Source organism: Strongylocentrotus purpuratus, unplaced genomic scaffold (assembly GCF_000002235.5).
Source record: "Strongylocentrotus purpuratus isolate Spur 01 unplaced genomic scaffold, Spur_5.0 spur5_scaffold_12, whole genome shotgun sequence".
NCBI classification, from domain to species: domain Eukaryota; kingdom Metazoa; phylum Echinodermata; class Echinoidea; order Camarodonta; family Strongylocentrotidae; genus Strongylocentrotus; species Strongylocentrotus purpuratus.
The window spans coordinates 18,303,671-18,316,173 of record NW_022145597.1 but is presented as its reverse complement, the minus strand read 5'-3'; the positions used below and the strand labels follow the sequence as shown (position 1 = coordinate 18,316,173).

Here is a 12,503-nt window from a genome sequence, read left to right as displayed (position 1 = left end):
ACACTGCTCCATTCAAGGCTGGCCTTGTTATAGACAAGTCCATCTATGGGCTGACGAGGGTCGAAGCTTTTCTCGCCGTGTTGGCGATTTTCCATGTCCGGGACTACCGTGCGGAGTTCGTCTCGTGGTCGACAATGAGTTCGAGACCCTGAAGAGCAGCGACGCCGTGGTTTTGTTTCATCGGACGAAGTTGGACTGGGCGGAGCTGCATCGCCATAAACCGCGGGGACAAAAGTGGATATTTTACACCCAAGAGAACCCTATCAACACAGACAAGCACGTCATACCGCAGAAGGAGTTCTACAACAACAGCTACGATTACATCATGTCGTATCGGTTTAGGGAATCTCATCTTTACGGATCTTACGGCCGCTACAACACGGATCACCCCGAGATGAAGTTCACGGAGATGAGAAACTGGGCGTCGCACAAGACCAGGCTGTCGCCTGGGTTGCCTCCAACTGCAACATTGTCTCATGGGACCGTAAAGGGTTCGTAAATGCGCTGTCCAGGTACGTTCCGGTGAGCATGTACGGGAAATGCGGCACAAAGGATTGTCCGAGGGACGAAAGATGCAACCGGAGTATCCGCAAGCACAAGTTCTACTTAGCCCTAGAGAACAGCCCCTGTCGGGATTACATATCTGAGAAGCTCTGGCGGAATGCTCTTCTCAACAACCTCGTGCCCGTCGTCTACGGGGCTTCGAAGGAGGACTACGAACGCGTTCTACCGCCCGATTCGTTCATACACGTCGAGGACTTCGATTCAATCAAGGAACTAGCCCTGTACTTGCGGAAACTCAGCAAGGACGAGGGTCTGTACAACACGTACTTCGAGTGGAAGAAGTTCGGCTGGGTGCAGCTCACCATCGAAGAGTATCTCCTGGAGCCCGAGCAAGTGTGTGAGAACATCGTGTCGAGGCTCCTGAGTGATGAGAAAGCCATGAGGGAAGGGACATACCACAAACCAAAGTTCCCGGATTGGAATGAGTGGTGGACGAACTCGTGCAAGAAGAACGTGAAGTGGCCAATCAAATTAAAATGAATAGACCTGAAACTGAGCGCGATTTTAAATGAAAAGAAAGAGGAAAGTTTCTTTATGAAAGGAGATTCAAAATGTGGAGATGAAGAATAAATGGCAAGGCTAGATAATAGGGATATACAGTAGGCTTGCGGGTGCACCATGATTGTGAGAGAGAGGAGGATTGAGGAGTCCCGAAAAGGACTCTCGTTAATCTTTCTTGAGGGTTTGTAGTCCTGAAAAGGACTGTTGGTGTAGTCTTGAAAAAGACTGTTGATTATCTTTCTAAGCTTATAGTTCTAATGAGAACTATAGCTCTTGGAGAGGATGGGTGGCGGGAGTGGCTCTTAGGGATAGGTGAGAGAGGATAAACTAATCATTGTTTTAGAAATTCGACGTATGAATTGCACCTGGATAATATTATGAATAGAAGGCTACGTGAAAGAAACAGAGCAAGGGTGAAAACACTTAAACAATCCTTCAATCGCTAAATCACTGAAATATTATTGATGCCTTTTTAAAAAAAACTTGGTTGTTTTTTAAAATCTTTTTGGAACCTTTATAACACGAACAATAAAAAACAAAACAGAATGCTGAACAAACAAATTCTAATGAGTTGAATGAAATCTGAAAATCTAAGGACTTTTCTTTTGGGGGAGGGGGCCAGGGCTTGTTGGAAAACGTTTGGGTATATCTCCATATAGGATTCGACCCCGCCCCCTTCTTCAGAATGGTCTCACGACGCCTCTGCATGCGCTAAGAACTTTCAACCAATCACGGCCCTCTAAATTAGGTACAGTTTTGCGCCCTCGACGGTTGTTCACCATAGCGGGAAAATTTACCTGCACATTTGTTTAATGTAGATGTACTCCGTCTTGATATGTCACCGGGCGGAGTTATTTTTTTTTCTGCGGCACAGATTGGGGTTTTTTTTTTAAAAGAGGTCTTGATTTAACCCTAACCCTAACCCTAACCCTAACCCTTACCCTAAACTTTCCCATAGGCTCAACACACACCTAACCCCAATCTGTGCCGCAGAAAAAATAACGCCACCGGGCGCGGATCCACAATGGGGGCCCAAAACAGATATAAAAATTAATCTGTACTTTTGTCGGAAAAAACAAACAAATCCAGCACAATGTCGTCTCTGTTTGCATTGGAGAAGAGCAACATAGCTAGTTTCAATCACACTTCGGCTGCTCTCGGAAGCTCTCACTCGGTCTTAATTGTCGTCAAACAGTTTTGGGTGAGCGGCTAATGAATATACTAATCGTTAGCTTTTTACTGGTATTAAACTTGTTTTGATTGGTTGTATATTTTTGTCGGACCGGGAATACAGGAAACAGACTAATAATCTTCAGCGTCTAAAGTCCCGGATGCAATTAGCGTAAATAAATAGTTTCTAATGACGTCATCATCGCTAAATCGGCGTCTTGTATCGTAAAATGCTACACTTTCACAATGTGTAATTATTAATAAAATACAACATTATTTTTTCTGATACTAATGAAGTTTTGGGTTTTATTTAATGAGTTATTTTGAAATAAGAGACTTTTTTCTGTTTTGATTTACTGGATTGTACCATTGAAGTGGCAGGGTGGAAATATGCATTTTCCAACCGTTCCAAGTTTAACTTACGTACCGTCATTTTGCTTAATGAGTTATGGATGCTTCCTTCCCCGGGATCCTTCCCAGGTGTTTTGCGGTGTTGAAGCGTTTCATTCACCTGCTATTATAGTCGTTGTACTCCAATTGCCAGAACGCACATTTCATTTTGTTTTAAGAGTTTCATTCAACAAGTTAATCAAAGAAATACTATGTTCTGCATAACAAAAACAATGCGTGTCCCTATTTTACATGTAAAGTGCCTCTTCCCTCAATGCGTCATAGTTAATTTACCCATTCGCATGTTATACTACCTGCCCGATGAAGCCATTTTGTGGTCCATTTCCATTTTCGGTCTAATCTCCAATAAGTTAATTTACTTCCCATTTTGTTGTTGTTGTTGTTGTTTTAGTTTATAGGCGTTTGTCATTCAGAAGTGAATATTTACGCCTCTTCTCTTAGGATTTTTATTCCTTTAAAATTAGATTTCCTTTTTTTGATATATAGATTTGGATAAATTGGATTTTTAAAAGCTAAACTTTTGTTTAATGTTGAAGAATTCAGTGGCTTGCGAGCAAAAGGCTTATTGGCTATATAGGACGCCCAAGGACCAGCTCGGACACGGTACGTTGTGACAAGCTTCTCAACTCAGCCTAATGCTGAGCCTAGGCCCTCCGACGTCTACCAATATGTCTAGTCGTCTCCACCGCGTTTCTTCAAAATTTTGTCCGAAAACCAATTAAAAACAGATTATATACATGAAGATTCTATTTAGTCTAATTTCCACTCGTTCTATTTCCCAGTTTGTCTTCATGCCCATTTTGTCTAATATCTTTATGGTCTAATACTCATAATAATAATCATCAATTGATTATTAACTACATGTGGATGGTAGAATGGCTGGGTGTATTATGGGAATAGACTAATTGGGCAGTAGACAAACTGGTGGTATAGACCAAACGGCAATACACCCATTTTTTATTCCACAACATCACATACTTTACCTATTCTTTTGTGGCATATTCAACTTCTTCAACTGCCTCTAGACACTTTCTTTCAAGGTGTAATAGGTGTTTATAGCACTCAGCTTTATCTTGAAGGACTCACAGTCAAACCTGCTTTAGTGACCACCTGTCTACCAAGACCTCCTGTCTACAACAAGCACATTTTGTTTCCCTTGAAAATGGTTTCTCATTGAAACATGTACTAAATAAACATGTCTACAACAAGCACATTTTTTGTGTGTCCCTTGGGCGGTCGATGTAGACACGTTTGACTGTATAATATATTTACATACAAATTAAAAAAAGCAAGGGGGGGGGGGGGGATTGCATTGTCTACCTTGAAAATTAAATGGCACGTGGGAAAGTTATGGGAAACGGAGGCATACATATCGTGTACAGCATGATTTGACATCTCTTATTTACTTCTTTTTTTGTTCATTTCAGTAGATTTCGTAAAAATATGGAAAACTGCCCAAATTAACAGCAGGTCAACCAACTAGACAAAAGTGACTATGCGGTGTTTGTTTTTATTTTTTTAATTGTTTTAATATAACAAATACTGAGAATAAAAACTTCGTTACAAACAACTTGTAAAAAAATTAAAAGAATATAGTTACATGTGCAAGTAAAACATGGAGAGAGAGAGAGAGAGAAGAGAGAGAGGGGGGGGGGGGAGAAAATGAGAAGTGACGCAGAAAGTGTGCGAAAGAACGGGAAGGGGAGGGGGGAGAGGCTAAAGTTCGGAAAAGGTGACAGAGAGAAAGAGATAGAAAAAACGAGAGAGCGAAAATAAGAAAAAAATTAACGTGCATTCTGCGTGGGTTTGTGAAAGTGAGTGTGAGAGGGGAAGGGTGAAATAATTATGGCCGGGAAGGGTGAAAGAGATTGAAAGAGAGAGAGAGAGAGAGAGAGGAGAGAGAGAGAGAGAAAGAGCGAGAGGGGTGGGAAAGAGGGGAGTAAAGACCAGGACCTACTACAGTCAGATTGGCAGAAAGACAGGAGACAATGGCTAGAAAGGGGAGCGATTTGAAATTAGCAAACAGCAGCAATCATTTTTCATTATTGATTCAAAAGGACAGGTTATCTAGACAAAAATTGTAAAACGCGCCAAGAATTCTCCACGACTCCTTACGACTCGTTCAAATCATAATTGACATTTCTGCCCGACAAACAATAGAAGAACAGGTACAGATTTGTTTTACCTTTAGACTTACATCTTGACTCCCGCCCAAAATCGTCGCACCACAAGGCCTTTTCGGGTTATTGTGTAACGCGCTGTCCAACAAAATATTATTTATCCATAATATAAGCTGGAAACATCTTTGCAAAGCCTTTAGTTTCTTAATTTTGTGTCGCGCAGGAACAGCGTTTGATGGAATATTTCCGGCCTTCGAAAAGGGTAAGTATTTGCATTTTACGTTTAGCTTTATGAACATTACATTAATAATATTTATCAATTGGATGTTTTGATCATACCATAAAATTATGTTTAAGATTAGTTACACATTATAATATTGTATTCGTAATCTTTCTTCTTGCGTTATTTATCTTTGTTTTCAAATCCTTTGATTCTTATGTTATATATTAATATGTGTTCAATTTGTACTTATTAATTCTGTAGATATTTTATAAACGTTATTTTTATTGTGTAGAGCCCTTGGTGAAAGCAGTTTGTTTACTGAAGAGGCAACCCTACTTAAATAAACTATAATAAATAAATGTATTATGAATATCTTTATTCATATCTCCTAATTCATGTTATGTATACTGTGTATATGCTAATGAAACGGAATGGTAAAGTCAAACGGGGAAAAAAAAATTAATCGAGTAACTCCAGGCTATTCTATCCCACAAATCTTGTATTTTGGTATACCTGGGTCCCATATTATCAAGTTTCTATCGCAACTCCTGAAGTCTGAGATTGATATCATCTTTTTATAAAATGGAATCAATATCACTTTTGAAATCGCGATTGTTTTGGAGACTTACGATTGATTCGGATCAATCGCAACTCTTTTCAAATCTAAAGATTGTGGGTTTTCTAGCTGATACTCCTCTGACAGACACTGACAATAACTTGCAGAGAGCGCGCAAAGCGCGCTCCCTAGGTGTGGGTGCAAAGAGGGGGGGGGGGGGGGGGGGGTTCCCCCTCCCGCGCAAAAGCGCGGAAGCTTTTGACGTTTCATTAGATTATTAGAAAAAGAAGACGATTCGTTGTACCGTTCTCGACTCTTAATCCTTGTCTAAATTCAATTTTGAGAACGGTACAACAACCCGACTTCCGCAAGGCGCGGAAGCTTTGACGTTTCATAAAATTATTTGCGAAAGAAGACGATTCGTTATACCGTTTCGACTCTTAATCCTTGTCTGAACTTAATTCTTGTCTGAACTTAATTAAGCCCCCCCCCCCACCCCGCGAAGCGCGGAAGCTTTCATTTTTACATTTATATTATTAGAGAAAGAAGCCGATCGGTTTATACAGTTCTCGACTCTTAATCCTTGTCTGAATTCAATTTTGAGAACGGTACAACAACCCGCTTTGACGTTTCATTAAATTATTAGAGAAACATGATGATTTGCTGTACCGTTCTCGACTCTTTATCCTTGCCTGAACAACTTAAAGTCCCCCCCCCCCCCCGCGATTCGCGGTAGCTTTCATTTTGCATTAAATTATTTGAGAAAGAAGACGATTCGTTATACCGTTCTCGACTCGTAATACTTGTCTGAACTTAATTAAGCCCCCCCCCCCCCCTCCTCCGCGAAGCGCGGAAGCTTTCATTTTACATTTAATTATTATTATTATCTCGACTCTTAATCCTTGTCTGAATCAAATTTCCCCCTCCCGCCCAAAGCGCGGAAGCTTTGACGTGTCTTTAAATTATTATAGAAAGAAGTCAAATTCGTCGTACCATTCTCGACTCTTAATCCTTGTCTGAATTCACCTCCCCCCCCCCCCCCCCCTCTCGCGCGAAGCGCGGAAGCTTTGACGTATCATTAAATTATTACAGAAAGAAGACGATTCGTTGTACCGTTCTCGACTCTTAATCCTTGCAGATTAATACCTAAGCGTCAAATCCAATACACTTCACAAGAAACCAAAAATGACTAGCCAGAAATGCCGCTGATATTTCGCAAAATAATTTATCGGTGACGGATGCATTTATATTTTTAAAGTGTAATATTAAAAATTAAACTGAATATTGTGGAATGTTACAAAATTATGCAGGCCTTCCTAATGTAACTATAGGGGTTGCGATTCGCCCTCTTGCGAGTGGCCTAACAGAAAGGGGAAATATACTTTTCAATCCCTTCAACTTTTACCAACATTTAGACGTCTGTTTGAGCCAGAAGGGTACCAACTCTGTATGAAGGATAATCATGTATCGTAATACTTCTAAGATTCCCTAGGAAACTTTAGAGGCTCGTAAATGTTAGAAAAAACACAGTATCAGGTACAATCTTGCACCCCTGTATGTCCTGCTATGTATGCCGATCGAACAGCGGTCACTGGGCAACCACCCCTATATCAAGTCTATATACCTCTCAATTAGGCAATTGTAGTATTACTATCCCTGTTGTCACAGGGGAAATTGTTCTAAGGGTAACGTTGTCCTAGTGGTAGCTGTCCGAGGGGTGTTGTCTGGACCGAAAGTCCAATAGTCGTCCTAGAATTGCATAACATGTTCATTTTTTTTCATTTAATTTCATTTCATTTTAAAAGAAGGTTTCCTTTTTCAGATAATACCATGGCGGTGAGGCGATGGTCTTGGAAAGCACACGCTTGTTTGAAGACGCCTAATTGCATCCGTTTCCCCATGACTGCTTTGATTATGTTGATGTCTTATGCCTAACATTTGTATAATTCGTTACAGAAAATGGTTTCAGTACTGCGGACCCTTGGGGTGAGTGGCCGACGGTCGCTTGACGGTAGTCGTTCCACATACGCCCCTTTTGTCTTTCTGGTCTGTTGTGTGACGACCAGCATGCTCCGGTTCCAGTTCCAAGAGATCTTTATTACGTCATCGTTCCTCCAAACTGACGTCATCGAAATGAACATCCTCGCGCAAGCCTCGCGGAAAGGTGGCGTCGCCGAGCTTCCATCTCCGAACCTGCAGCGCCCGGTCAACGACAGACGGTCAGGTGATGAGTTGAAGTCAGGTGACGCAAAGTCAGGTGATTTACAAGGTCATGATACCAAACAGCCTAAAGCAGTCATGTCACGTGGATCCAACCACATCAAACACAAAAGACATCACAGTTCTTCCAAGCATCATAAATCACATAAGCATTCGAAGTGGAAGACGCTGGATCTCGATATCGATGTCAGCAAACTCCATTTCCCGAATACGGAGACACTCTTGAAGTTCCAATCAAGGAACGTCGTCTCACCTAAGTTATATAAAGCACATTGGAGCCCCAACCGTGATTCGGGCCTACAGAATGGAAACCGAGAGAAGGAGGCAATATTAGTGAAGGATATTGTCTACCCTAGCTTGCTCGAAGCAAACAACACCGCTCCATTTAAGACTGGGCCTTGTTATAGACAAGTCCATCTATGGGCTGACGAGGGTCGAAGCTTTTCTCGCCGTGTTGGCGATTTTTCATGTGCGGGACTTCCGTGCGGAGTTCGTCTCGTGGTCGACAATGAGTTCGAGACCCTGAAGAGCAGCGACGCCGTGGTTTTGTTTCATCGGACGAAGTTGGACTGGGCGGAGCTGCATCGCCATAAACCGCGGGGTCAAAAGTGGATATTTTACACCCAAGAGAACCCTATCAACACAGACAAGCACGTCATACCGCAGAAGGAGAGTTCTACAACAACAGCTACGATTACATCATGTCGTATCGGTTTAGGGAATCTCATCTTTACGGATCTTACGGCCGCTTCAACACGGATCACCCCGAGATGAAGTTCACGAAGAGGAGAAACTGGGCGTCGCACAAGACCAGGCCTGTCGCCTGGGTTTCCTCCAACTGCAACGGTACTGTCTCATGGGACCGTAAAGGATTCGTGGATGCGCTGTCCAGGTACGTTCCGGTGAGCATGTACAGGAAATCCGGCACAAAAGATTGTCCGATGGACGAACGATGCAACCGGAGTATCCGCAAGCACAAGTTCTACTTAGCCCTAGAGAACAGCCCCTGTCGCGATTACATCTCTGAGGAGCTCTGGCGGAATGCTCTTCTCAACAACCTCGTGCCCGTCGTCTATGGGGCTTCGAAGGAGGACTACAAACGCGTTCTACCGCCCGATTCGTTCATACACGTCGAGGACTTCGATTCCATCATGGAACTAGCCCTGTACTTGCGGAAACTCAGCAAGGACGAGGGTCTGTACAACACGTACTTCGAGTGGAAGAAGTTCGGCTGGGTGCAGCTCACCACCGAAGAGTATCTCCTGGAGCCCGAGCAAGTGTGTGAGAACATCGTGTCGAGGCTCCTGAGCGATGAGAAAGCCATGAGGGAAGGGACATACCACAAACCAAAGTTCCCGGATTGGAATGAGTGGTGGACGAACTCGTGCAAGAAGGGCGTGAAGTGGCCAATCAAATTGAAATGAACAAACCTGAAACTGAGCGCGATTTTAAATGACACAAATGAGGACAGTAATGTTTCCTTATAGAACGAGATTCAAAATGTCGGGATGAAGATTATTAATCACAAGGATAGAGAATAGGTTTAGGTGAGGGAGGAGAAGACTGATATCATTGTTCTAGGAATTCGCCGTATGAATTGCACCTGGGAGGTGTTTCACAAAGATCCTAAGTTGAACTTATCTCTAAGTTGGACTTAAATATTATGGAGAGCCATTTGTAGCCTTAAAATAAAATATGTTAAAAGCGAAAATTCAAGTATTTTAGACTTTTTATAAATTCCACATCAAGAACATGAATTCTCCTTGATAACAGAAAATTATGAATGATTTGAATCAACATTTTATGCCTCTTAAAAAAACTTTTACAAAAATTTTCAAAGATGCTAACGGCTTTCCATAATTTTTAAGTCCAACTTAGAGATAAGTTCAACTTAGGATCTTTGTGAAACACCCCCCAGGACTTAAACAGAAGGCTACGTTAAAGAAACGGGCAACCATGGAAATAATAAAACAATTCTTCAAATCACTGAAATATTATTGATGTCTATTTTAAAACTTGTTTGGTCTTTGAGTTTTATGGGAACCTTTTTGAAACAAACAATAAACGAGGAGGCGCGATCGCTCAGTCGGTAGAGCAGTGGTCTCGTAATCCGGTCACCCGGGTTCGAAACCAAATCGATGCGCTGGTGCCCTTTGGTAACTCATTAATCCTTATTACCAGGTCTCTCGGAGAGGACTAAATCCGTCGGCCGTCTGGTTGCTTACTTACAAGCAATTATGCTTTCTTAGCAGTCAGATAAAATAACCACCATCATTCATTCTTTCATATTCAAGTAAAAAGATGAACAAACAAAATCTGATGAGTTGAACAAAATTTCTCCCCCCCCCCCCCCCCCCCCCCCCCCCCCCCCCCCCCCCCCCCCCCCCCCCCCCCCCCCCCCTCCTTCAGAATGGTCTCACGACGCCTCTGCATGCTCCAAGAACTTTAAACCAATCACGGCCCTCCAAATAAGGTACAGTATGCGCCCTCGACGGTCGTTCACCATACATAGCGGGAAAATTTACTTGCACAATGTTTAATGCTGATTACTATGTCTTGAAATGTCACTGATATGAATTAATACATCACGGTCATAAAGAATAACTACCACTATTTTCTACTAAATTCATTCAAATCTCAATTATTATTATTATTATTATTTTATTTTTTTAACCTTCGTTTCCATCAGCTTCTGGAAGAGAATGAAGATGCGCTTCATTTTTGAAAGGCAAACACTTACTGTTTATCAAAACAAATGGGGAGATTATCTGTTCATATTTTTTTAAGGTAAATAATGCGAATAATTTAGTTAAATGAATGCAGCATGTGTTCAATTAAGCTCCAACTTTAAAACAATAATTTTTTTCTTTTTTTTAAATGATATTTTATTTCCTTCCTCATAATTTCACATAACAAGAAATTATCAAAATTAAGCAATATAAAACAAGATCTTTGATACAAGACATTTCATGAGTTACATCAATCAATAAACATAGAAAAAAAAAGGGGGGAAAAAATTCTTGCATGTAACAGTGTATAATCAAAATAACCGTAGAGGAAGGTTTAAAGTGTAGATTTTTTGTTTTAAATGATATTTTATTTCCTTCCTCATAATTTCACATAGCAAGAAATTCACATAACAAGAAATTATCAAGATAAGCAATATAAAACAAGTTCTTTGATACAAGACATATCATAAGTTACATTAATCAATGAACATAAAGGGGAAAAAAAGGAAGAAAAAAAAAAGTCTTGCATGTATCAGTGTATAATCAAAATAACAGTAGAGGAAGGTTTAAAGTTACATATTACCATCCTATCACAACACTCTCACACCCCCCCCCCCCTCTAGCCCACCCACACCACACCCCCTTTCACACACATAAACAACCATACAAACACAAACACACACTGCATGCAACCTGTTCCCTCAACTCACATCACACAGACTCTTCACCCCCCCCCCCCCCCCAGCCCACCCATCTCACACACCTTTCACGCCGACACACACGCTGCATGCAACCTGTTCCGGTTTGTCCACCTGTACACGAGAGAGAATTAATAATACTACTAATAATAATAATACCCACATAATACCCACGTCCATTAAGGTAAAAAATGCATCGATTTGTTCCCATTTCTGTAAGTGCATCCCCAGTTTCCCCTTTTTGAAGGCTATTTTGTATTCCTCGTCTCTGTAATTTTTAAGCATTATGTACTGTTTTCTGTACAGATGGCAAAGTTTCTTCTTTTCTAGAAATAAAAATGATATACTTTACTAAAAATATGATACAATTTATTACAAATATTCTAGTAGTATTTCCGGATATTCCCATAAATATGGGTTTCCAATCATCAATGTCAATTTCGATTAAATGTAACTTTTGAATTACCTCCTGCCATAATCTTTTAACTTTAAGACAATCTAAAAATAAATGTTGGTATGTCTCTACTTCTAGTCCACAAAAGGAACAAAAATGGTCTGACTCAAAACCAAATTTAAAGAGCTCTCTTTTCGTATATACAGCCCCTTGTAATTGTTTGTATTGAAACTCTCTATGTATATTACAAAGCATTGCACCTTTCATCCTTGTGAATGTTTATTTCAACTCCGTCATTCCAAGATCAAATTGACAGTTGCCATCTGTAACATGTAATGTATACTCTTTTTGAAGGTCTTCAATGAAGTAATCATATAACCGCCTAGATTTTATATCACATAGTTTCTGTAAACGTCCATATATCATCAATTCTATTTCAAAATTTTCAATGTCCACTTCCATAAAATCACTTTGTATCCATTCGTTTCTGATTGCTGAAAAGATCTTTTGAATTCTAAGCAAGCTTTTAGTTGCAAAACCCTGTAAATTATGCAGTTTTGCGCCCTCGACGGTAGTTTTTTAATATACAGGGTATTCAAATCAACTTGTGCATACATATAGATGGATCATGGATAGATGTAATCTTTCCTGATGGCGAAGGGGGGGGGGGGGTGGTATGGGCACATGCCAAGGACGGGGCTTGGAGGATACATTAACAAAATGTCAAAGAGATAAGAAGAGACCAAATAAAGTACCTTTATTATTTATGCGCCCCTAATACACAGTGTTAAAGACTTTTTTGAGAGTTTGAAATGAGAAGAAAAAGATTCGCGTTTAAATATTTTGCTTCAAGATCTCATAACTTCGCGCGCCTTATAATCAATATGAAACGTTTTCATAGGGTTCAAAATTTGGGG

At 40.7% G+C, this 12,503-nt stretch overlaps 2 protein-coding genes across 2 annotated transcripts; both read left to right on the top strand.

Annotated features, from left to right (window-relative positions):
* Positions 1–482: 482 nt before the first annotated feature.
* Positions 483–1,168, top strand: LOC115922868 (glycoprotein 3-alpha-L-fucosyltransferase A-like). The gene has a single exon (XM_030982621.1). It carries the CDS (start codon positions 529–531, stop codon positions 1,042–1,044), a length of 516 nt encoding a protein of 171 aa, XP_030838481.1. The 5' UTR covers positions 483–528; the 3' UTR covers positions 1,045–1,168.
* A 7,298-nt stretch (positions 1,169–8,466) lies between these two features.
* Positions 8,467–9,189, top strand: LOC115922482 (glycoprotein 3-alpha-L-fucosyltransferase A-like). The gene has a single exon (XM_030981405.1). It carries the CDS (start codon positions 8,467–8,469, stop codon positions 9,187–9,189), a length of 723 nt encoding a protein of 240 aa, XP_030837265.1.
* The last annotated feature ends 3,314 nt before the right edge of the window (positions 9,190–12,503 follow it).